Genomic DNA, 27,689 nt, shown 5'->3' on the forward strand with positions numbered 1-27,689 from the left:
CAGAGCATCTTGCTTGGCTCAGCTAATTCTTTTGGAGATAAGAACAAGCTTAGAACTTTTTCTCCCTTGTTTGTCTAGGCAAATACTTTAGGAGTACGTTTAAAGATAAGATTCCTTCAAACATTTTACTTTTTATACTTAAAATAGTTCAACTGTATAATTGTTGCCATAAGGACTAATTTTGAACTCTGACAGAATGCTGATTCCAAAATTATAGATCCTGGCACTTTGTGCATATGATAGGGATGTGGTATTAAAGAATGAGATGGCTTGTGAGACATGGAAGGAAGTTCTTTGAGCAAGGCCAGATTTATGAATAGGCAGAAATGGTGCTAATCTAGTTCAATGTGGGGTTTTGAGAGCTGCTCGTTAAACTTTCACTGTGTTAAATTTCACTATGCCTCTGACTTTGTCAAACACTACAACAGATCTTGATTTATCGTTTCATTGGTTATGTAGAATTATGATAGTGATATAAATATTAATAATGATGATTAAATGTAAAAACGTGTTGTGATTTTTTTGGAGACCTAGCTGGTATTTACCAAAATTTGAATATCTGTTTTGTATAGTCTTTTAAAGTGTGTTATATTTTTACAGTATTTTTTCTTTCCTTTAAATTTGTGCTATTCATCGTCCTTTATGAACTTCTTTCACTTCTTTTCTGTGTATTTACATCCAATAACATGAGACTCCTTTTAAGATGCCAAAGACTGACAACAATTGTTTCTGGAAATAAATGATTCAATAAATAATTGTTCATATCCAATTATTTATATTGAAAATGTTTGATTCACAATTAAATATTACATTTTAATCATTTTATCATATTTGATTTTTGTAACATTCCTTTTAATTAGGCACTTTGGGGTGTATAATTAGAATTTGCTCCCCAGGATTCTAAATCCCAGCTTTCCATGTTTCTTCTCACTTTACATGCTAATGTAGGAAGGATATATTTTGAGTGTAGCTATACCCTCTCACTCTCTTTTTCCTGGTAATGCGGTTATGGTGGTTGGGTGAGTGCCAGGCAGGAGAATTTTACTCATGTGAGTTTACTCAGGCTTTTACTTTTGTTCTTGTATTTCTTCTACTTCAAGTGATTATTAATAAATTTTTAAAAATATAATACTTGGTGTTAATGGATTTTTATTTAACAAGGGATTATTATTTCTACTTTAAAGACAAGAAAACCATGGCTTATAGTCCCAAAGTGATCCTGGTCTGGCCAAACAGTTAGTAAGTACCTCAGGTGCAGTTGAACTCGGGTTTTACGGGCTGGTAATATTCTCCAATAATAATGCTGCTTTCAAAGTTTTAAATACAATTAAAATTTTTTAAAGTTTAAAAAAAATAATAGTGAATTGGAAATATAATTGGGAAAATGGCTATTTGATGGGGATCAAGTATATTCTGTCTGTGAAATGGGAAGGAGAGGAGACAAAACTAGAGGCAGGGGAGCAGAATTCACATGCATTAGAGCTTTTTATCAGTTTGTCTACTGTTTTGGAATGTCTAATTTTCAGTTGGTATTTGGTTCTTTTTCAGTTGGGTCCAACTCTTTAATACCTCTTCTGGGGTTTTCTTGGCAAAGATACTAGACTGGTTTGCTATTTATTTCTCAAGATCATTTAACAGATGAGGAAACAGAGGCAAGCAGGGTTAAATAACTTCCCTTGAGTCATATAACTTATAAATATAAAGTTAAATTTGAACTCAGGAAGATTAAGCCTTCCTGATTCCAGACCAGTTATGCAATCTAGTGCTCTAACTGCCCTAAACATTAATTTACATTTATAAATTTTTCATCCTGAAAGATTCATTAGAAAATCAAACCAGATATAGTACTTTATTCATTAACAGCAAACAAATGCAGAAAATGAAACATTGTATTTTCTTTGGACTATTCTAATGTTTCTTTTGATTATATAATTCCTTTCAGTCTTTTTCTTTTATATATGAGACAATTTAGGATGAAGAAACTGGAATATATATGTTTCTACAAATAAAAAGACTTTTCAATGACCAAAATGTATAAAATATTGTGGCTTTTGTAGATGAAAAATTTAATCCTAAAAATCATTATAAATCATTTAATTTTTAAAAAATTCTAATATATAAATATATATGAAAATGAGCTGTACTATAAATATAAAAACACATATTACTTAGTGAACACTGTAGAATACCTTGATCATGTATAATTTGATCTTTTATAGAGCCACAGTAAGAATATTTATTTTAAACTGAAAAAAAATCCAGTGTAAAAACAATTTCAAAGACTCAAGCTGATACAGGACAGTGTCTCATACTTTAGAATTGTAAGGGAATATAGTATCACTTCATTTGCATGTAAGTGTTTTATGACCAAAAATGATTTAAAAAAGATCAATCATGCAAACATTGGTGACTGATAGAAGATACAAAAAAATGGTAAATTGAGAGTGGGAACATACTGAATTGTGGTTATTTTTTAAACAAAAATAAAGTTGCTTAGAGTTATGATTGAGTCTCATTAAAGTCATTTGACATTTTGGAATAACTGGAAACTAGAGATTGAGAAAAAATATTTAAAATACAGTCAAGATCAGTGGAAGTGAGAAAGGCCTGAAAATACTATGACTTTTAGACATTTTAAACTGATAGAAAGCTGGAACCAAGTCATTGTTTTTTTACAAGTGAATTTAATTTACTGTTTAAGAGATTCAATAACAGCTATTATCTTTCAGGAGTACCTGGTATTGAAAAGAAGTGAAGCCTTTTATTGAAGATGTTGCTTTTTGCTGCCAACTTCTGTTCAAAAAGTAAAAGCAGGGATAGAGATAGTTGTAATTGTTCTTTATGATCTGCTGGGGCCAAGTTGCTGGGGGCTCATGACTGCCTGGAAAACTCAGTATCCAAGTTGCTGAATAATGAACTAGGCTAGTCTGTTTAACTTAGAAATATCCAGTTTGATGATCTTTGCAGTTACTAGGATTAAAGAGAACTACATTTTCCCAGTAAGAGGAAACATCTTCTGAATTCCCTTATGACTCGTTTTTGTTTGGTTTGTTTGGTTTTGCTTATTTTTAATGGAAAGTTTGTAAATTCTATTCCCTAATAGATACCAGGGAATTTAGCCAGAGACAGGTGGTGAGAATCAACAAAAAATGAGTGAAGACATATTTTGAAAAATGCTCACTATCTCCAGAGATAGCTGATGAATTCTAAGCAAAGAAAGAAGAAAGGAAGGAAGGAAAGAAGAAGAAGCAGAAGCAGAAGCAGAAGCAGAAGCAGAAGCAGAAGAAGAAGCAGAAGCAGAAGAAGAAGCAGAAGCAGAAGCAGAAGCAGAAGAAGAAGCAGAAGAAGAAGAAGAAGAAGAAGAAGAAGAAGAAGAAGAAGAAGAAGAAGAAGAAGAAGAAGAAGAAGAAGAAGAAGAAGAAGAAGAAGAAGAAAGGAGGAAGGAGAAAGGAGAAAGGAGAAAGGAGAAAGAGGAAGAGGAGGAGGAAGGGGAAAAGGAGGACTAAAATATTTGTTATAAATATAAGTATATTTAAAATATATATTATATAATAATTAAGATATATATCATTCAGAAGAGGTTTATTGATTTATTTTTATTTGGTAGGTTTTGATTGAGTGGTAAGTGGTGGTGTGAGGTTTATTTTTTTTAAGTGGGTAAGTCATGTGAGAAATCCATCTAAGCAATGAAATTCAATAGTTTTGTTAATAATAATTTTAATTCATTTATTATAGACATTAACAAAAGATCAAGTATTCAGAAATATGCAGTATGTAGGCACTGTTTGTTCCCTTGAAGAAAAAAAACTGGGATCCTGATTTAGTAACCTCCTTTTGTACAAATAAGTCCTTTTTTTATGAACAACAATAAGTAATCTCTCTAGACAGCAATCTGCATCTGTGGTTTTGCTAGAGAGAAAATTATGGAACTTGGTTCCTTGACTTATAGCAGAATGACTTCAGAGAAAATCTATAAGACAGAGAGCTGGAAAACTAACTTCATAAGAATCATTTATTTATTTATTTTCTTACTCCCTGTTATCTCACATTTACTTGCTTCTTCCCACCTCTCTTCTCACTTTTTCAAATGTTCTAAATGAAAGACATTATGATAAAAATGAAGTATTCCTGTTGCTCTGTTTGTTTGTTTTTTTTTAACATGTTCTATCTTATTTTTAAGGTGCCTTTGATGGATCAACTGAATAAAGCATCTGCCAATAGGTGGTGCAGTGGGTAGAATCCTGGACCTGGAATCAAGAAGACTTGAGTTTAACTGTAAGCTCAGACATCTACTTTGTCCCTTAGAAAGTCATTTGAGCTCTTCCTGCTTTAGTTTCCTCATTTGCAAAATGGTGATAATGAAAGTGTCTGATTCTCAAGGTTATTATGAAAAAAATATATACTATTTCATATGTTCTTTGTATGCCTTAAAGTACTATCTATTATTATTATTAATTATTATAATGACAAAACAATAACAACAGGATATTCACTCTAATAAAATAATTCAGGACTATGTTTCTAGTGGAATCTCACTTTTAATATAACTTGACTTGAAATATCCTCTCAGACTAGGTGAACTTAATTGGGTTAGAGGAAAGTGAAAAGACAAAGGAGGTTCTATGATCCCAAAGAACTAGTCAAGGTCAGAATTCCTATTTGTAAAAATTGTCTAAATTCTAACACTAGAATATTTCTCATGGCTGATGATAAGAAAGAAGAGATAGATGGTCACAAGATAGAGCTTGGAGGGGGTGGGATAGTAGCCAATAGAAAGAACGCCCTCATCTAAGAGATCTGAGATCCCAAGGTAATAGATTTAAAAGGGGAAGAGACATTAAAAGCCATCTAGTCTAAAGACCTCATATTTTGATATGAGGAACCTTAAGCCCAGAAAGGAAAAACACCTTTCCTCACATCACACAGTGGCAAGGCTTGGGATTTGGTCCCATGCCATGTGACTCCAAATTCAGCATCATTATCAATGCACCAGAGATCTTTTGAAAAAGCATAGAATCATATGCATATTAATCATGTTTCAGGCCATTTGTTCCAGAAAAAAAATATGAACTTTCTTTTTTTATTTTCTAAAACTCATAAGCCCTTATCTATAAATATGACATTAGATGGTCCATATCTAAAGACCAGATGAATTTACAAGTGAGTTCAAACAATATTAAACTATTTAAATATAGTAACCATACATAAGCTATTTATAATGATAGCTAACAATTTATATAGCACTTAGTTTGTGCCAGACAATGTGCTAAGTACTTTATAATTACTATCTCATTTCTCCCCTATAAGGAACCTGGGAAGTGGGTGCTATTTTTATCCCCATTTTACAAATAAGGAAGAAGATAGGTGTTAAATGACTTGCCAAAGTCTCACTAGTTAAAAACAATGACAACAATAACAAAAACAAATTAAAAAAGAGAATCAATAGAACAAAAGAGTACATCATATCATAACATTGAGGAAATTTAAAGATATAATACTTGGGAAAGATTCTTATTTTATAATAAACTCTGAGAAATTGGAAAATTGCATGGAAACATTTGTTTACATGAGGTTCTTATACCAAAACACAATGAAATCCAAAAATATACCACATGTAAATATCAAAGACCATACCATAAAAATTTTAGAAGACAAAAGAATTATATGTATATTGTACAACTATGACAAGGAGAATAACTCATAATAAAGCAAAGAATAATGGAAAATTTAAATGATATAAAATGGAAAATCCCACTATATAGAATTGAAAAGCTTATTACAGTACAGCAATAGAAGTAAAATAATTATTTGAGGAAAAAGAATAAACTAAAACCTAAATAAAATGCAAGTAAGTTTCTCTGATAAAGTTATGATATTTGTAATATATGAACTATTAATATTAATATACATTTGAGAGATTCCTCAGTAACTAAGGATGCAAATAACAAAAATGACTAAAAATTGTTGTTCAGTTGTTTTTATTTATGTCTGATTTTTTATGACCCCATTTGGGTTTTCTTGGCAAAGATATTAGAATGGTTTGCCATTTCCTTCTCCAACTCATTTTACAGATGAGGAAACTAAGACAAACAGGGTAAAGTGACTTGCCCAGGGTCATACAAACTAGTAAGTGTCTGATTGTTCAATCAGTGCTGTAAAATTAAAAGAGATGACCACATTAACCTCATGCATTAGAAATAGTTTGATTACAGTTGGGACAGGCAAATGTTAACCAAACAACTGACACACATGCTGAAATCTATTTTTGGATTCAGCCTTTAAAGCCCTTTCATGAAAGAAAGAATTTGGTTGTACCTCTGATTTAAATGAGTTAGGGAAATTGCTTGCTTATATAAGGAAGTTCCTTCTACCTGCATAGGACTTTCAATACAACTCCCAATCTTCTAGGTTTGAAAAGTGCACTAAGGAGCCAAATGACTTTACACAATATGATAGCCAATATGCATTAGTGACCTGTCTTGAGTCCAAGTCTCTTAGCTCCAAAGCTACCTATCTTTTCCCTTCTCAAACACACAGAATGAACAAAAACACGTTTATTTAACACAGAAAATGAATTTCTAGTAGCTATTCTTCTACCTCCCTTTGAATACACTGGCTACATTTAAATCTAACTCCTCAATTTGCACTGACTTCAGAAGGATTTTTGCCCTTATCTCTGTAAGACATGAAACCCATCAGAAAATAAGTGTCCTATTGTAAAAAGGAGAATGAATCAACCAATGGATGAGGTGCTCTAATATTGGTGCAAATTTATTGAAGCTACTAGAGTAAGGGAGAAAATGATCAGGTTTAAAACCACCATAGCATAAAACATCAAAGGAAAGAAGGGAATATGAGTAAAGGGGTTAAGCCCAGAAGCCACTTGGTTTTCTTGGACCAAGATAGGAGAAAGCATACCATCAATTCTCTTTCTGTAAAATCAAATCGAGTAGATTCTGATTGTTAGTTACCACATTTATAATGGCTGGAGAGCTTTCTAGTTATGTACTTACCAGTTTTAGGAAAAGAACAAAGAATAGAAGAAATAGAAAAAATGAGTTTATGATAGTGGGCCCATCTGGACTGATGTTTCTTTAGCAATAGTGTATCAAGATTTTAGCAATGCATTTGATAAAGTATTTCATAATATTCTTATGAGAAGATGAGAGATATAAGCAAGATAGCAATATGATTAGACAGCTTTAGAATTGGTTGAATGGCATATATCAGGAGTAGCTATTCAATGTCTGTTTTGCAGGAGGTTTCTACTGGAATACCTTAGGAATCATTGAAGCCTGAAAAATACCTCTAATATTTTCAATAATGATTACAATAAAAAGCTTGGAAGGTAAACTCATTGAAGAATTATTTTAGCAATAATATGACATAAGTGGTTGATGTTAAATTCACAAAAATTTCAAATGATATGAAACTTGGAGAAATTGGAAATACATGTGATAGGATAATTGAAATACAAAGATAACTTGACCTTTGAAATGAATGTAGGAAGATAAAATTAAATAGGGATTGATGTAAATTACTATACCTGTGTTCAAAAAATCTACTACACAGTTATAAAATAAGGACAATTATTATTTAAAAGTCACTTTTAAAAAGTGTTTAAAATGTAGTTTTTAAAAATTGGAATATTTTAAGTAGACCTCAATCAGAATGCAAATCAAAATTATGATGGGAGTAGCCTCAAAAGCTACTTTGATTTTGAATCTGTTGTGAAGTTTCAGCATTCTCAGACATTAAGATCTGGTAAGGAATGGGGGAAAAAAGGGGGAGAGTAATATCAGGAGTTGGAGGTTATTTCGGAAGCTCAGGTCATTGCCAAGAAAGTTCATCAACCATAGAAAAAACCATACCAATGGGAAGATCCCAAAGACTCAAGTCAAGAAAATGAGATACGTAATGAAATACATGATTTAAGCTAAGTCTAGAAATTTAAATTTAAATGATAAATGAGAAGAAGCTTTATGAGGAATCAAGGGTGACCCTTTTAGAGAAGAAACATGTGAGCTTTCAGAATTTGAAACTTTTCAAAGAGTGTATTTATATGGGTAGAAAGAAGGAGTACTCTTGCTATTTTTCTTAACTGAGGAAAAAATCAAAATATGTGTATAGGAAGGAAGGGGTAGCAGAGTGGACATTATGTGAACTTTGAGTTTCTCTGAATTGGACAAAGGTGGAGTGAATAGGTAAGGAGTTTCATGCTGAAATCCATCAAGACAAATAGGGAGGGCACAGCTAGATAGCACAGTGAATAGAAAGTCTGGCAAAGAGATGGGAGGTTCTGGGTTCTGGCCTCAGAAACCTCCAAACTATGTGACCCTGGGCATGTAACTTAACCCCCATTGCCTAAACCTTACTGCCTTTCTGTCTTGGAACCAATGCTTATTATCAATTCTAAGATAGAAGGTAAGGGTTGAATAAAAAGTTTAATAGGGAAATACAGATAGAGATTGAAATGGGTTGAGAGAGAATAATGGGCTGGAGTTGTTCCAAGCAATGCATACTTTCTGATATTGAGTGAGAAATTAAATTAAAAAAAATTTATAGGCAAAGACCTGAAAAGTAAGAGTGTGCCCTGCCCATCAAATGAATAATAACTGAAAAATGTCTTCCTGTAAATCTAGAATATTGTTATTGTGCTGTAAGAAATGCTGAAAGAACCAGAGATGATTGATTGGGGAGATTGCGATATAATTCCCAAGATTAAGGACAATCAATCTGTTGGTTTAGTGGAGGATGACTAGAGTGAGGAAATCCAGGAGGAGTTCAAGTGGGAGATGAGAAGGACTTGCACCAATGTAGGAGTTACACAAATAGAAAGGAGGGTAAACCTAGGGAAAGTTTGTGAAGAGAGAAAAAATATTATTTGGCTATTGGGGTGGGAGTGAATCAGAAAGAACTAAAAGATGAGATGTTGGTGCCCAGAAGAATGTTGATCCTCTTAACATAACTAGGAAAATTCAGAAGAAGGGAGGGTTTGGGAGCAAAGATAATGAGTTGTTTTAGACATGTTAAGTTCTTAGGTTTAGTGCACTGAGTGCTATTCTTGGCCTCAGGAAAACCTGAACTCAGTTCTAGTATCAGGTACTTACTAGCTGTGTGACCCCAGATAAGTTGCCCAACCTTTTTCTGCCTCCATTTCTTCATTAGTAAAATGGCTATAATTTCATCTAATTCACAGTTATTTGAGGTCAAAAGAGATAACCTGTGTAAAGAGCTTTGCAAAACTTTTTTTTATAAATTAAAATTATTGTTATCCTTACCATCATCTGAACTTAAGAATAGAAGAGTAGATTTGAAATGGGTTCTGTAAAGAATAGAAGAGAGAACAGATAAGAAATATGTCAAAGACTGCTTTGCTGAATTAAGAGCCCAATTGAAACTGTGCCTTATCTAAGATGCTTTCCTTGGGAGATATGGGCATTCTTCTTAGAGCAGTAGAAATCCCTAGAACTTGTTCTTCTCTGTTACTGTAGTTCAGATTTATATGGGGTAGTTTGTAAAGCATTTTACATTCATGTCTCATTTGATTTTCAAAATAAATTTTTGAGGTTGGCGCTACCTACTTTTTTACTTTAGAGATGAATATGCACAAACCAAAATACTCAGTTATTAGGGCAATGTAAATTGCATAGATGATAAACTATTTTTAGATCTATGAATTTTTAAGTCTTCTTTCTAGGTTCACAAAGCTTATAACAAGAGGAGCCCTTATACTTATCTTCTCCAAGCCAAGGGGCTCCTCCTTTCAGTCTATTGAACTCCAAGCAGCATAAGTAAATTCATGAATATTTTGTGAGTATAGAATTGTTTTGGTGAAGATTAAAATCAGCAAAACCTTAACCTTCTCTCCAAGCTCCTAGGCAGATAATAAGTAGGGTTTTGTTTTTTTTTGACGTTGATATGTCTTCCTCTTTCTTTTGAGAATCCTTTTGATTATGTAAATAAGAAAAGACTAGAGGTAAGGAAAATAAAGAATGAATTTAATTTTGGTAACACCAGGACTAAAACATTCTTTGACATGGGTTAAATGAATGAGCCTATCACTCAAGGTAACCCCATTTTCCCAGTGCAAATGGTACGTTTCTCTTTATTTAATTCTCATTTAAATTTTTGCCAAAGGAGAAGAGCTATCCCAATTTTGGGACTGATGTACATCCATGACAATGAAAGTAAAGCATAATCCTCAGAATTAGTAGTCCAAATCTGGGAAACAATATTGCTATGTACAGTACTTTGCAATATTCTCCCACACAAAGTCTGCTAAGCAATTATTTCCTGGCAATAAAGATCCTTAAATTTCAGTAACTCATTATCTTTAACTGGCAATGCTAATATACAATCTGGGAGTCTGAAAAATTCCATTGCCCTTGTTTTGAAAGAACTATATATTAAAGGAAGACCAATGTCTGTCTCAGAAAATATTATAAAGGTTGGATTTTCCAGAAAAAAAAGAAAGAAAAAAGTTTATTTCAGTGAAAGTCCATGGTCTTGCATAATATCAAATCCTAGGACAAATATTTAAACACTGCCTATAGTCAAATTAGGTACATGCTTCTTTCCCTCTTTCCAGTCTTATTCTCTACCCTTAACTCGTCTCCTCCCCTATCCTTTCCTCTTGCCCCTTCCTCTCCTCTCCTCTCTCCATTTGCTTCCCTTCCCTTTTTTATATCATTGTCTCTACTTGTCTTTGTCTACTGTCTCATTTCATAATACCAATCCCAAGACACTTCTGGGTTAAGATGGCTGCAGTATAAAAGCAAGGATCTTCCTCTCCTCATCACTGACTGGTATAATATGTCTCAAAAGGACAAAAACCCCAAATCAGAGGAGCAAAGGGGCTCCATTGTAGGACATAGCCTTGAAGGTAAGTTGGATTTGGGCATTTCCACCTTTAAGGGGGTTAAATAACTCCCACCAGAACCTGAGCTTATCAACCATCCCCCACTCCATCTAGGAGTCAGAGTTAGAGCCAGTGAGCCAGAATCAGAGTGATAATGGGGCAATCTCTACTTCTAAGGATCTAGATGAGAACACCATAGACTTCCCCCTGAGAGCAGCAAGACTTGGGATCCCAGGAGGCTGAGGAACACAGATCTTGGGTGCAAAGATGGAGCACAGAAGTGTTGCACATAGTAGAAGTCATGGAGACTTGAAAAATAGTCACAGGGCTAAAACTACTCCATAGCTCAACACACATAGAGACTGCCCTCCTCATTCAGACTTCTGAATGAGAAGGGAAGTAAAAACAACAAATCAATGACCAACAACATCCAAGAAATACAGTCTTCAACCACCAAAAAGAACAAGGGAAGGCATTGACCCTGAATAATTTTATGGAGAAAAAATCCAGAATAAAAGGAGACAACAGAGCACAACAAACAAAGTAAACCCAAAACTTCCAAAAAAATGGAACTTGGTCATAAGCTCTTGAGGAGCTTAAATTTGAGAAAAACCAAATGAGAAAGAAATTGGGAAGAAAAGTGGGAAATAGTTCAACAAGAAAATAACAGTTTAAAAGAAAGAAACTCCCACTAGAAAAAGCCCAGAAATCAAATGAAATGATAAGCAAATTGGAGACCAGGATTAAACAGCTAGAAGCCACAAAAAGCAAAATATACCAAACCAAAAAGGGAAAGCAAATTATAGTTGAAAACCAGTCTTTAAAGACCAGAATTAAGCATGAAGAAGCTAATGATCTCATAAGACTGCAAGAATTAATCAAGCAAAGTAAAAAGATAGACAAAATAGAAGGAAACATGAAATATCTTACTGAGAAGATGGTTGACTTGGAAAACAAGTCCAGGAGAGACAATTTGAGAATCATAAGCCTACCTGAAAACCTGGAAAAAGAATCCTTGACATCATACTACAAGAAATTATCCAAGAAAATTGCCCTGATGTTCTTTAACAAGAAGGCAAAATAGGCATTGAAAGAATCCATAGATTACCCTCTACATTAAATTCTCAAAAGGCAAACCCCAGGATTGTAACTGTCAAATTCAAGAGCTTCCAAGCTAAGGAGAAAATATTACAATAATCCAGAAAGAAAACATTCAGATATCAAGGAGCACCAGTCAGGATTACACAGAATCTGGCTGCCTTCATATTAAAGAACCACAAGGCTTAGAATATGATATTAAGAAAGGCAAGTGTAAGAATTTAATTTTAATGGTTTGACTAAAACATATGAAGATTTTGAATAATAATGGTGGTATTATTGCTCAAAGTTGAGAAGACAACTAGAGCTGAAGGTGACTCCTGCGGCCAACTTTCTTCCTTGAGCCAACCTTCTTCCTTAAGCTGACTTCCTTCTTAAAGTCCAACAGCTTCTTGAAGCCTCCATTCTTCTTGGAGTAGATTTCTCTAGGTCCAGAGATTCAGGGCCTTTTATAGTGACTCCTTATCCTTTCCCCCTTTTACAAGGGCCAATAACAGTTTCCAAATTGTTTAGCACTTAACATTACACAGTTGTAAATGTCAAAACTGTAAGGATAATTTTTAGTGTTTTGACTCAAAATCTAAAAATAAGTGGTCACCATGGGAAATTCCCAAATATGAAAATACCCAAGTCAGCTGGGGATTTATGGAGATTATAATTAATAAAGAGGGAAGGAATAAAGAGAGAGAGAGAGAGAGAGAGAGAGAGAGAGAGAGAGAGAGAGAGAGAGAGAGAGAGAGAGAGAGAGAGAGAGAGAGAGAGAGAGAACATTAATTTAAACTGCTTTGGCTAGTGGTGTCCCTGAGCCTAAAGGAGAGGGAGTCAGTCTTATTACTCACTACAAGACCGTCTCCAAGCAAGCTCCAGTCGTCCACTGAATCTCATGAACTCCAAATTTCCACTTCAAACTCAATTAGCCTGAACTGACTTTTTACCCTTCCTTTTAAAGAAAATTTTCTCTTATGTCACCTCTCCTAAATTTTGACATTTACCAATCAGAGTAGATTTTTTTCTAGGACTGCCCCTTCTTAGTTTCCACCACTTTTTAGTTAGCACCTTCTCTGGTTAAATCTTCTGAGTACTTCACACCTCTTAAGCTTTCTTTTTCTAAGTTACTTGACCTTTTTGTGATTAATTTAACCTTTATAGGTACTTAACACCTTTTTGTATTAGATCTAAAAATAGACCTAACTTAACATTCTCATTTTACTATAAGGTATGAGTTTAGGGACTGTCATTGTTCAACCAGGAGTTAACAACTTTATCTTCCCCTATATGGCACTGTCTTAGTAGAGTGGAGTAATTTCCAAGTTCACATAGTGTCTGTGAGGTTCACACCTCTCATCCTCTTAAGATGTCAACTTTTATCAAAGGCCTCTGAAGATCAATTTCTCATCAAAAGGTTCACAGTTTCCTGATTGATACAATTTTTTAGGGTGTGAATTTTCTAAGTGATTTGCTAGCTCTTTCACACTTTCATAATTTTGTTGATTCAATCAAAAGGTGTGTTAACTCAAAATAGGTTAAGGAGAGAAAGGATTCCCTTTCACAAGTGTGAACTCAATTGCCAAAGGAAACAAAGAATTCCCTTTTCACACAAAGGAATTGGGTCTACAACCAAGGATCACCTACCCATCAAAATGAACTATATACACTTCCAGGGGAAAGTATGGACATTCAACAAAATAGAAGATTTCTAAGTATTGATATCCACACACAGAAATCAAGAGAAACATGCAAAGATAAATAAGAAAAAGAGTTGAAAGAAAAGAAAAAAATGTTTTTTTTTTCTTTAAGGACTTCAATAAGGTCAAATTGTTTATATTCCTAAATGGAAAAATGTTTTTGTTAATTCTCAAAAAATTGTATTAACTATCATGGTAGTTAGAAAAAAAAAAGTATTCATAGGTAGAGTTTGGGGTACTAAATGGTTTAAGATGATATTTAAAACATAAAAGGGGGAAATAGAAGATAACACCAAGAGAAACTTGAAAAAATAAAAAAAGTAGGATCATCTATACCACAAAAAGAGGCACATAGGAAAGGGAGGGGAAGGATACTATTATATGAAGAAAAGGAAGAGAGTGCTAATAGCTAATACTTAAACCTTATTCTCAGTGGAAACAATTCTGAGAGAGGAGATTATGTAGATCCATTGTGGTATTGAATTCTATCTTACACTACAGGGAAGCTGAAGGGGGAAAACACAAGGGGGATTGGGTCAAGGTGTAGAAAAAGGGACAGAAAGAGAGGGAGGAGAAAATTTAATAGACCCTTAAAATAATAAGATGGGAAAAAAGGAATGGGGAGGAGAGGGAAGTAAAATAAGGGTGGGGATTAGGGATACTGATTTAAAGAAACCACTGGTATAAAAGAAAATATGAAAGAAGAAAGAGCAGAACTAGGAGAGGATATCAAAATGTTGGGGAACACAAAGGTAGTCATAATAACTCTGAATGTAAATTGGATGATCTCACATATAAAATGGAAGCAAGAAGCATAATGAATTAGACATCAAAATCCTACCATATGTTGTCTACAAGAAACACACATGAGGCAGGTAGACACATACAGGGAAAAGGTTAAAGGCTGGCACAAAATCTATTGTGCATGAACTGAGAAAAAGAAGGCAGGAGTCACAATTATGATATCTTACAAAGTCAAAGTAAAAATAGGTCTAGTTAAAAGACATAGGGAAGGTAATTACATCCAAAAAAAGGAAGTATAGGCAATGAGGAAATATCAGTACTCAACATGTATGCACCAAATGGTATAGCATACAAATTTCTAAAGGAGAAACTAGTTGAACCTAATGATGAAAGAGATAGTAAAACTATACTAGTGTGAGACCTGAATCTTCCTCTATCATACTTACATAAATCAAACCAAAAAACTAATAAGAGGTAAGATATGTGAATGAAACCTTAGAAAAAATAGTTAACTGATATATGAAGAAAAATAAATAGGGACAAAAAGGAATACACCTTTTTTTCAGCAGCACATGTTACATTTACAAAGACTGACCATGTACTAGGGCATAAAAATATATCAAACAAGAGCAAAAGAGCAGAAATAATAAATGCAACCTTTTTAGATCATAATGCAATTAAAATAATAATTTATAATGGTACATGGAGAGGCAAATAAAAATTAATTGGAAATTAAATAATATGATTCTCCAAAATCAGTTAAAGAAGAAATCATAGAAACACTTGCTAATTTCATTGAAGAAAATAACAATGATGACACATCCTTTCAAAATCTATGGGATGCAGCTGAAGTAGTACTTGGGGGAAAATTTATATCCTTGATTTTGTATATTAACAAATTAGGAAAAGCAGATGTCAATGAATTAGGCATGCAAATTAAAAAACTTGAATGTGAACAAATTAAAAATCCCTAGATGAACACTAAATTAGAGATCCTAAAAATTAAAGGACAAATTAATAAAATCAAAAGTAAAAGAATGGTTAAATTAATAAATACACTAGAAGCTGGTATTTTGAAGAAAAAACAAATAAAATAGGCAATGTCCTGGTCAATCTAATAACAAAGGAAAGGAGAAAACTAAATTAACAGTATCAAAGATGAAAAGGGTGACCTCACCTCTAATGAAGAGGAAATTAAGGCAATAATTTAAAAACTGTTTTGCCCAATTATATGGTAACAAATATGGCAACCTTGGTGATATGGATGAATATTTACAAAAATATAAATGGCTTAGATTAACAGAAGAAGAATTAGAATAATTAAATAATCACATATCAGAAGAACACATTGAAAAAGTAATCAAAGAACTCCCTAAGAAAAAATCTCCATGACCAGATGGATTCACAAGTGAATTCTATCAAACATTCAAATATCAACTAATTCCAATACTATACAAATTATTTGACATAATAAGCAAAAGAGGAGTTCTACCAAACTCATTTTATGACACAAATATGGTACTGATTCCTAAGCCAGGCAGATCAAAACCAGAAAGAAAACTACAGAATAATCTCCTTAATGAACATAGAAGCAAAAATCTTAAATAAAATACTAGCAAAAAGACTCCAGCAAGTGATCATTATGATCAGGTGGGATTTATACCTGGAATGCAAGGATGGTTCAATATTAGGAAAATAATTTACATATTTGACTATATCAGTGAGCAAATCAACAAAAATCACCTGATTATCTCAATAGATGCAGAAAAAAACTGACAAAATACAACATTCAGTCCTATTGAAACACTAGAAAATATAGGAATAGAATGATCTTTCCTAAAATTCTCATAATTTAATAATAATAATATATTTTTCAAATAATAATGATTTTATTATGACATACATTATATTAATATGTAATATAAACACAAATTAAAAATAGAATATAAAAATAATGCATTAAATAAAAATAATATGTAGTATATATTTAAAACTATCAGCAAGCGTCATCTACCATGGAAATAAATTAGAAGCCTTCCCATTAAGATCAGGTGTGCCTATTTAATATAAATCTATTATTTCACGTAGTACTAAAAACAATAGCAGTAGCAATTAGAGAAGAAAAAGTAATTGAATGTATTAAAACAGGCATTGAGGAGATGAAGCTATCATTCTTTGCAGATGATATGATGATATACTTAAAGAATTCCAGAGAATAAACTAAAATGCTAGTAGAAGTAATCAACTTTAGCAAACTTGAAGAATACAAAATAAACCCATATAAATCATCAACATTTCTGCATATTTCCAACAAATCCTGGCAGCAAGATTTAGAAAAAGAAATTCCATTTAAAATCACCCTAGACAATATAAAATATATTGTAATATATTTGCCAAAACAGAGGAATTAAATGAACACAACTACAAAACACTTACCACATAATTTATACTACTTCTAAAAAAATGGGGAAACATTAATTGCTCATGGGTAGGATGAGCTAACATAATAAAATGACAATCCTACTCAAATTAGTTTACTTATTCAGTGCTCTACCTATCAAACTACCAAATAACTTTTTATTGATTTATAAAAAATATTATAACAAAATTCATTCAGAAGAATAAAAGATGAAGAATATCAAGAGAAATAATGAAAAAAATGTGAAGGATGGGGGACTAGCAATTCCAGATCTTAAACTGTACTATAAAACAGTGATGATCAAAACACTATGATACTGGTAAAGAGATAGATGGTAAGATCAGTGGAATCGACTTGGGGTAAAAGATCTCAGTAAGACAGTCTATGATAAACCCAAAGATCCCAGCTTTTGGGCCAAAAATACACTATTTCACAAAAAACTACTTGGAAAATTGGAAATTTGTATGGGAGAGATTAGATTTAGATCAACATCTCACACCCAACACCAAGATAAATTCAGAATGGGTGAATGACCTGAATATAAAGAAGGAAACTATAAGTAAATTAGGTGAACACAGAATAGTATACCTGTCACATGTTTGGGAAAGAAAAGATTTCAAGACCAAGCAAGAGTTAGAAAAAATTACAAAATGCAAAATGAATAATTTTGATTATATTAAATTAAAAGGTTTTTGTACAAACAAAACCAATGCAACCGAAATTAGAATAGAAGAAACAAATTGGGGAAAATATTTATAATAAAAACCTTTCACAAAGGTCTAGTTACTTAAATAAATGAGGATCTAAATCAATTGTACAAAAAAATCAATCCACTCCCTAATTGATAAATGGGAAAGGGACATGAATAAGCAATTTTCAGGTAAAGGAATCAAAACTTTCAATTAGCACATTAAAAAAAGTGTTCTAAATCTCTTATAATTAGAGAAATGCAAATCAAAACAACAATGAGGAACCACTTCACATCTAGCAGATTGGCTAACATGACAGCAAAGGAAAGTAATAAGTGTTGGAGGGGATGTAGCAAAATTGGGACATTAATGCATTGCTGGTGGAGTTGTGAATTGATTCAACCATTCTGGAAGGGAATTTGGAACTATGGTCAAAGGGCTTTAAAAGACTGTCTCTCCTTTGATCGAGCAATACCACTGCTGGTTTTTGTATCCCAAAGAGATAATAAAGAAAGACTTGTACAAAAATATTCATAGCTGCACTCTTTGTGGTGGCAAAAAAATTGGAAAATGAGGTGATGCCCTTCAATTGGAGAATAGCTGAACTCATTGTGGGATCTGATGGTGATGGAATACTTATGTACTCAAAGGAATAATGAATAGGAGGAATTCCATGTGAACTGGAAGAGGTTCAGGAATTGATGCAGAATGAAAGGAGCAGAACCAGGAGAATCTTATACACAGAAACAGATACACTGTGGCACAATCAAATATAATAAACTTCTCTACTAGCATCAATGCAATGATCCAGGAAAATATTGAGGGACTTATGAGAAAGAATGCTATCTACATCCAGAGGAAGAACTGTGGGAGTAGAAACAGAGAAAAAAGGTAATTGCTTTATCACATGTATGAATGGGGATATAATTGGGGATGTAGACTATAAGTGATCACCCTAATACAAATATTAATAATATGGAATTAGGTCTTCATTAATGACACATGTAAAACCAAGTGGAATTGAGTGTTGGCTATGGGAGGGGAGGGAAAGAACATGAATCACATAAGCACAGAAATCTTTTCTTAATCAATTAAATGAAAAATAATAATACCAAACTCCAAATTAAATTAATAAACTGCCAAAATCATTATGTACCACCCATATATATGGCCTAATATTACTCGATCATTGGTGAAACTTCTCTAATGTATAAGGAAGTGGATTACTGTTAACATTTAATACATGAAGCTCAAGGGTTTACCTAATTTTTTTTCTTTTGTGACAATAAGATACATTTCTTAAATGAACAAATAGCCTAAATAAAATGATAGTTGGAAGAACCTTGAGAAGTTATTCACCCCCTTTAAAAATAGGTTATTTGTTGCTGAAATAACTAGCCCATATAATTTTCTTATTAAGCCAAATTTTGTTCTCTGAAACTTCTATCCATTGGGCCTAACAGCCCTTTCGAGAAACACAAAGAAATTTGGGTCTGTGAATAGGGAAGCAACATGAAATAGAGGTTGTATGTGGACTTAGTTGAGATTTGGGTCAAGAGCTTGGCCACTCTGCTTTCTATGAAGGGAGGGAATACTGGGATAGAATTATATCTGTCTGTTCCCTTAGTATGGTGGAAAGGATTTTTAGGTTCAAACTGAATTCCAAATTTTTATTTCTTAATATGGAAAAGAAGACCCCCCCGAGCTTTATATCTCAATTCCTTTCCTATTAAAAACAACTTGTGTGATAAAAATGCACACACACACACACACACACACACACACACACACACACACACACACACAAAAAGGAACGAAACCCATTAATCCAATTTCATAGATAAACAAGAATCAGAAAAAGTATACATAGGGAAATATGTGAAAAAACAAAAAGTAGAGAAGAAACTCTCCCAATGGAAGCCAAGTAACTCAGCTCCAGCAAGAGTGTCTTAGATGTCACCAAAAGGGGGAATTCTTGGAAGTTTTTAGTGTCTCAAGCTGGGGAGGGGGATGTGATAGATTCTAGCTCTTTTTATGTTGACTTCTTCCTAGAGTCTGTTCTAGATTTAATTAATCAATTTTATTTATTGATTTAAACCAGTATGTTCAAGGGTCTGTGCTAATCACTGAGTATACAAAGTCAATCAGTCAACTAGCCTTTAGTAAGTGTCAAGATGTTCCAGGCATTGTCCTGAGCAGGAATGATATCAGAATAGACAATCCTGCCCTTCAGGAGCTCAACATCTAATACTTCACTAGAAATGCTTTGGACATCACACATTCTTCTCCCTGCCAAGGGAAGGTGTTGAAGCACAACTATTCTCATCATAATAACTCAGGGGGCTACACATCTATCTAGAGCACAGACAGAATAAATATTTAATGAACTTCACTTTCCCAGGTGCCTATTTGGGCCAATTTCTCTCTCACAACACTGCCTTTCTGAAGAGGTCTTTCTCTCTCCTTCCATCTTGTCAGTAGCCACCCATATTATATGGTGCTTAGCTATACTGACAAAGTATTTGTCCATCTGGTAACAGGTCCCTTTGTAGATTAGTCTCCCCCAACTCTCCTCCATGAATACAGTCAAGCTGATTAACTTACTCTCCAACAAACAAAAATCACATCCCCCCTTTTTCCTGTCTCTTCTACCTCCTAAATGTGTATATCTTGTTTTCACCTTCCATCTCTATTCCGATGGTTCAGTCATATTTCTTTTATTCAAAAAGTCATGTATTAAGCACTTGTGTGCCAGAAACAGTGTGCTGAGGATATAAACACAGAGAAATAATTCTTGATTTTAAGGATCTTCCACTTGGAGGGATAACAAGGACATGTATTAATATATTTAAAATACAAATAAAGAGAATGAATACAAATACTTTTTTTTTTCCTGTATACTGTATGGTCCAGCCAAAATGGCTTCCTTGTTTTTCTCTTATCCAATGCTCCATCTCCTAATTTGTGGATTTGTGCTGGCTGTTCCTCATGTGTGCTGTGCTTTCCCTCCTCTTGTTTGCCTCTTAGAATCCCTGGTTTTTCCCAAATCTCAACTAGAGTTTAAAAAAATATACAAATATATATATATGTATATATACATATATATATATATTCCTAATTACATCCAATAACAATTTTTTACAAATGTTTTCTGAAAGTATAGCACCCAAATTCTCTCCTTCCCTTTCCTCCTCCCTCTCTCTGAGATACTAAGCAATTTGATGTGAGTTAAATCTGCATGATGCTGAAAAACATTTCTATATTGGTCATGTTGGGAGAGAATATTCACATAAAACCAAAATCCAAAAATAAAAACATACATCCAAATGAAATGAAAAAAAGAATGTTTTGATCTGCATTTAAACCCCAACATTTCTTATTCTGGAGATGAATAAAATTCTTTTCATAAGTCTTTCAGAACTATCCTGATCATTGTATCTCTGAGAGCAGCACTTTCATGGCTGATTGTCACATAGTACTGCTGTTACTGTGTACAATATTCTTCTGGTTCTGCTCACTTCACTTTGCATCAGTTCCAAGCTTTTCTGAGATCATTCTGCTCATCATTTCTTATAACACAATAGTAATCCATCAAAATCACATACTTCAATGTCTTCATTCATTGACTAATTAATGGGCATTGCCTCAAATGCCAATTCTGTGCCACCGAAACAAAAGCTACTATAATCCTTTTTGTATAAAACCTTTTCTTTCTTAAAAAAATCTCTTTAGTTTATAGACCTAGTAGTGGCAATCTCAAAGGGATCAAAGGGAATGCACAGTTTATGGCCATTTGGACATAGTTTCAAATTGGCCCCCAAAGTGGAAAGAATACATTGTGTCCTAGTTTTACCCCAATGCCTCCAATATTTCTAATTTTTCTTTATTGTAATATTAGTCAATCTGATGGTGTGAATTGGTACATCAGAGCTATTTTAACTTGCATTTTTCTAATCAGCACAGATTTAGAACTTTTTTCCATATAGATATATTATAGCTTTCATTTTTTTATTTGAAAACTGCCTGTTCATATCCTTTGACCATTTGACAATTGGGGAATGACTTTTATTCTTATAATTTTGATTTAGATCTCAATATATTTAAAAAATAATTAATTTCACAGTTTGTTGTTTCTTTTCTAATTTTGGTTGTATTGATATTATTTATACAAAGCATTCTAAATTTAAACTAATTTTAAATTTAATATAATTAAATTTTATTTTATCAAGAATAAGTTTTATTAAACTTTATTTTAATAAATTTGTAAAAATTATTTTATTAAAATGAAAAATAAAATTAAAACTTTTAAAATTTAACTTAATTAAAATCATTTACTCTAGATCCCTTTTGTTCCTACCCTATCTCCTTTCACATCGTCCCTCTTATAAATGCTTATTTCTAATTACTACCTCCCCAAATTATCTTCCCTTCTATTAGCCTTGCTTTTTCTTATTACACACTTACTTTCCTATAAAGTTAGCAAGATTTTTACACCCAATTGAGTATATTAATTCGCTCTTTGAGCCAATTCTAATGTCAGTTTAAGCATTACTCACCTTCCCAGTCATACCTGCCTCTACTTTAGTTGCCTTTTTGTGCTTCTTCCAGTGAGATAATTTATCCCACTCTACCTATTCCTTCCCTCTTCTCTTAGTGCAATCTTTTTTCAACCCTTGATTTTATTTTAGATATCAGGTCATCAATCAGCTTATTCCTGTACCCACTATGTATACTCATAAATGCCCTAATAGTGATAAAATTCTCAAGAATTACAAGTATCATCTTTCCATACAGCAATGTAAACAGTTTGACCTCATTGAATCTCTTGTTTTTTCTCTTTTCTATTTACCTTTATAAGCTTCTCTTGAGTCCTGTATTTGAACATCATATTCTCTGTTCACATCTGGTATTTTCATCATGAATCCTTGCTTGGAAATCCTCTATTTCACTAAATGGTTATTTTCCCCCAGATAGTATATATTCAGTTTTGCTGGAAAAGCGATTCTTGATTGTAAACTAACTCCTTTGCTTTCTGGAATATCATATTCCAAGCCCTCCAGGCTTTTAATGTAGAAGCTTCTAACTCCTCTGTAATCTTGGCTATGGTTCCGTGGTTTTTAAATTGTTTATTTCTGGCTGCTTACACTATTTTCTTCTTGTTGTGGGAGCTCTGGAACTTGGTTGTTATATTCCTGGGAATTTTCTTTCAGGGATTTTTTCCAGGAGGTGATCAGTGAATCCTTTCATTTTCTGTTTTACCCTCTTATTTAAGAATATCCGGGCAATATTCTTTGACCACTGTATATATTTATATACCTATTTTATTTCCCATTATGTCCATATCCTCCTTGTGTCAGGGATATTTTGATCTATCATTGTATTCTCAGCCCTTAGCACAGGGAGTAACATACAATAAAGGCTGATAAATACTTGCTGCTGACTAATTTAACATAATTGATTAAGTGGACAGAGAAACCAGATTCAAATTTACAATCAGATACTTCCTAGCTATGTGACCCTGTACAAATCACTTAACCCCAATTACCTAGCATTTCCTGCTTTTCTGACTCGGAATTGATGCTAAGACAGAAAATAAAGGCTTTAACAAAAAAAAAAGACTACTAGAAATGAATATGATAGTCAAATACAATCAACGATAATCCAAAGAATATGACTTCCCAGTAAATGTATCTCCATTTCTAAATTTTATCTTAAACTCTAGGAAATAAGATTCATGTAAATATAGGATTTTACCACTTTTAAAGTTCTGTAGAAATGTGAGATATAATGATTCTCATTTTCTTCCTCCTCATCTATTGCTTATTTCCAGGAGGATGCTCCCTATGTAGCTCTAGAGCATCTTGAGAGATGACTGAGACAGTGAGCAGAAGTCCTTGATTTCCGTGTTTTCAGGTGTTTACAAAACCCAGCTGGTATCCAACTGTCCAGAAGCAGAAGCTTTAACCATTTGCCAAGTCCCAGGGGTGGGGCAAGTGATGTCATATGTAACTGTGACACTCACTTAGTTCTTGGCGATCTGACAGCCAGAAGGCCAGAGGCAAGATGATGAAGATGTGGGGCATCTCACTGTCCTGGACACCTTAAGCATGCTCATTTGGGAGACCAACTTGAAAGCTCTCTCAAGGATTCCCCACATCAGCCCGGTAAGCCAGAAGCACCTGAAGAATGTCTATGCCAGCCTGACCCTCTGCATGCTTGTGGCAGCCACAGGAGCCCATCTCAATGTGGTTGCCCATTTCTTCCAGGCTGGCTTTATCTCGATCTTATGTTCTCTCGGAGTGTTAATATGGCTCCTGAACATACCCCACAGAAAGGAAACTGAGCCAAAGAGACTGTTTCTGCTGGCAGGATTTGCTTTCCTCATAGGGATTGACTTGGGCCCTGACCTGGACACGTGCATTGACATCGACCCCAGCATTATCCCTTCCTCCTTCCTGGGCACAACAGTGACCTTCAGCTCTTTCACCTTGAGCTCAATCTTTGGCCATTGCCTTAGCTACATCTACCTCAGCGCCATCTTGGGAGCAGCCCTGATACTGATACTCATCTCTTATCTTGGGAACCTCTTCTTCATATCTACATGGCTTTATCAGGCAAACCTGTACTTTGGGCTGGCATTCATGTGTGGACTTGTTCTTTTTGATACACAACTCATCATTGTTAAGGCAGAGAAAAAGGATGAAGATTATATTGGGCATAGCATGGACCTTTTCCTGGATTTTGTGACCCTCTTCAGGAAATTCATGGTGATCCTTGAAATGAATGAAAAAAACAAGCTGAAAAATCAATGAAATTCTCATGGCATAGCATCTTTCTTATTGTCTTTCTTCCTACAACCCCCAATTTCCTCTTTACAGACAGGACAGGAGGCATATCAAAGGCAGGAAAGACTTTGGGGAAAAGCTTTGCCCTTTTCTAGTTTTCTGTTGTTAGTCATTTTTTTAGTTAGAAAATCGATTATCAGACCTTTTAAAAATAATTTTAGCTTCATAACTCCCAAAGATCCATTCATCCTTTCCTTTCTTCTCCACCCTTTCCCCCACCCTCCACTTTTTCTCCATCAGACTAGAGCCTATCTAGTGCTGGATGATAGAATTTTTCCCCCAGTGGGCTTGTCAAGAGGAGAAGCACCAGGGCTGAAAGAATATAAGCTTTGTGATGGAGTTGATAAACTAGTTCCCTCAGTGATGGAAGTGGTGTGTGTTCAGGAGATCTTCCTCCCAACATACCTATTTCAGGTGAAACAAACAAATAAACAAAAAGCACAACAACCAGCCTAGGAAGAAATGACTTGTTCAGAGAATTGGAAATAGGTGAGGGTTTTTAAGTGACTCAAGGGACCAAAAGGAAGACAAAAAGATAATGCCTCAGGTCCTAGTCCTGAGTTCAGCCTTCCTAACAGGCTGTCCTGGAGACACTTATTTCTCATAATGTTTTACCTTCCTCAGATTTTCTCACATGTATCCCCAGGAGCATCGGGGCAGAGGGTCAGGTTGAAAGTATGATGGCCACACAGGTCAAGAAGAAGGTCCTTTACAGCTACTGGGACCTGGGGAGGAAAAGAGTGTTGGGTGTGTGCCTGGTGATGGGGGGCTCTTTCATGAAAATAGGAAATGGGTCCCAATGAGAGAGGAGAGAGAGAGAGAGAGAGAGAGAGAGAGAGAGAGAGAGAGAGAGAGAGAGAGAGAGAGTCAGAGACAGAGATTCAGAGAGATACAGAGTCAGAGAGATAGAGACAGAGACAGAAAGAGGGAAGGAGATGGAGAGAGGGGGGGAGGGAGGGGAAGGGAAGGGAGAGAGGGAGGGTGATGGAGAAATGAGATGAGATGTGTCAAGTCCATGACTGACACAGACCATGACTGACACAGACCACTTGTTCTCTCCATTTGTTGTTACTGAACCTATTATAATTTCAGTTAGTCTTGAAGTTATGTGGTTGCCTGTGGCTGTTTTTTGTTTTTTATAAAATTGTTTCATGAAACTTAACTTTCTGGGACTGAATTTTGATACAAACCATTAACTGGGATGAGACAGCAGCAAGATTAATAAAAGCTAAATCAACAAAAATCAAATGTGAAAAATGGAAATAACAAGATTGTTGAACTGAGCTACATGCTGTTAATCTGAAAGGAAATATCAATGACAGTCAGGAATTTTTGTCCCTGAATGAGAGAAAGTGTTCATTTCCCTCTTCCTTATTATTGCACTAATTAAAAAGGAAGTGATTTTTCCAACCCAAGTGCCTTTGGAATGACTCTTTATATCAATAGTAGAATTCATTGTTGCTAACACTTATCTGGTTCATTGTTGCACCCCCCCCCAATTTTACAAATGAGAGCTTTGGGGTTCAAAATGTTAAGTGGCTCTCCATAGCATCAGGTAGTAATCAGTGGGTGAGAGGGCATACTAATCTAGGTCTTGTGGCCCCAAGTCCCACACTTTTCACAATACACCATTCTTGATAATGTGTGGTCTTGTTACAGTTCTGTCTTTTCTGTCAAAAAGATAGAGGATATCAAAAAGAAAAGAATCAAAGGGAGAGTCAGGGAAATTTTAAAATACCATCAAGAGGTTGGCAAATTTTTATTTTCCTTTGATGTATTATTTTCCTTTTGTTTTCCATGTTTTATTTAATAATTTTAAAGAACACAAAGTCTTTTTTTTAAACTCCCCCCCCCACCAGTCTGTTTGTTACCCTTCTACTTCCCTATAGGGTGCAAATCAATTCTCTCCCCCAATGTATTTGATTGTTCTTCCCTCTTTGAGTCAATTTCAATGCATGTAAGAATTGAATATTTCCCATCTCCAATCTCTTTACTCTTCCAGTGTATTGATGTTCTCACCCCCCGCTATGTGCTTCTTTGTGACATATAAATTTATTCCATTTTGTTTCTTTTTACATTTCTCTTAGTATTAACCTCTTAAAAAACTAGTTGTAAATATATATGTATATACATGCATATACATATATATTTATGCATACATATATCTATATAAATATTTATGTCTTGGCAATTCATCCTATACAGTTTGTCATGGTTCCCTCTAAGTAAAATTCTTCTAGCTACCCAGGTGATAATAACAATTTTTAAGAGTTACCAATGACCTCTTTTCTTGTAGGGATACATATCATTTTAACTTATTGGGTCCCTTAAAAAAGATATATTTTTTTTGTTTTTGTAATTTTTCCCCCTTTCTTAATTACATTTTGATGATTCACTTAGGTTCTGTGATTGGGCATCACATTTTCTGTTCAGTTCTGGTCTTTTCTTTATGAATGCTTGGAATTTTTCTATTATATTAAATGGCCATACTTTCCCCTGTATGAATATAGTCAATTTTGCTGGGTAGTTGATTCTTGGTTGTAGACCTAGTTCCCTTGCTTTCTCAAATATCATGTACCATGCCTTTTGGTCCATCAGTGTAGATGCAGCCAAATCTTGTATTATCCTCACTGTGCTTCCATGGTATCTGAATGACTTCTTCTTATCAGCTTGTAATATTTTTTTCCTTGGTCTGATAGTTCTTGAATTTGGGTATAACATTCCTGGATGTTGCCAGTTGGGGATTAAGTACAGGAGGTAATCTGTGGATTCTTTCAATCACCATTTTCCCCTCTTGTTCTATAATATCAGGGCAGGTTATTTTTGGGGGGGATAATTCCCTGTAGTATGACATCCAGGCTTTTCCTTTTGTCATGGTCTTCTGGTAAACCAATGATTCTTAAGTTGTCTCTCCTGGAATGATTTTCTAAATCTTTTGTTTTGTGAATGACGTGCTTCATATTTTCCTCAATTTTTTTCATTCTTTTGATTTTGTTTTAGAGTTTCCTGCTGCCTTCTAAAGTAGCTTGTTTCTAGTTGTTGTATTCTGGTTTTTAAAGACTGAATTTCATCCCTGTTTTTTTGGTCATCCTTCTCCTTCTGGTCTGATTTTCTGTGGAGGTCATCTTTCATTCTCTTTACCTCATCTCATCTCCTTTGCCTCATCTTCTCCTTGCTTCATTTTTGAAGCTGATTAATTTTGGCTTTCAAGACACTATTTTTGGTTTCCAGATCACTTATCTTGCTTTTTAAGTTCTTTTCCCAGTTGTCTTCAGCCTCTCTTAATTGTTTTTTGAATTGTATTTTGAGTTCTTCCAAACTCTGTGTCCAATTTCCTGGAGTTTCTGT

The 27,689-nt window shown here is 34.1% G+C and overlaps 1 protein-coding gene and 1 long non-coding RNA gene across 3 annotated transcripts in view; one reads left to right on the plus strand and one right to left on the minus strand.

The window, feature by feature from the left end:
- LOC130455910 (uncharacterized) overlaps positions 1 to 23,469 on the minus strand; it is a 43,403-nt gene extending 19,934 nt beyond the window's left edge. Inside the window, exon 1 of one of the 2 annotated variants that reach the window (XR_008914183.1) lies at positions 23,251 to 23,469. This is a non-coding gene — a long non-coding RNA (uncharacterized LOC130455910). The remainder of the gene's footprint in view (positions 1 to 23,250) is intronic. The other variant, XR_008914184.1, reaches the window with a different exon arrangement.
- Positions 23,470 to 23,522: 53 nt separating this feature from the next.
- On the plus strand, positions 23,523 to 24,326 carry LOC100014642 (bax inhibitor 1-like). Its single transcript, XM_056808141.1, has one exon. It carries the CDS (start codon positions 23,604 to 23,606, stop codon positions 24,306 to 24,308), a length of 705 nt encoding a protein of 234 aa, XP_056664119.1. The 5' UTR covers positions 23,523 to 23,603; the 3' UTR covers positions 24,309 to 24,326.
- Positions 24,327 to 27,689: the final 3,363 nt, after the last annotated feature.

This window comes from Monodelphis domestica, chromosome 8 (assembly GCF_027887165.1).
Source record: "Monodelphis domestica isolate mMonDom1 chromosome 8, mMonDom1.pri, whole genome shotgun sequence".
NCBI classification, from domain to species: Eukaryota; Metazoa; Chordata; class Mammalia; order Didelphimorphia; family Didelphidae; genus Monodelphis; species Monodelphis domestica.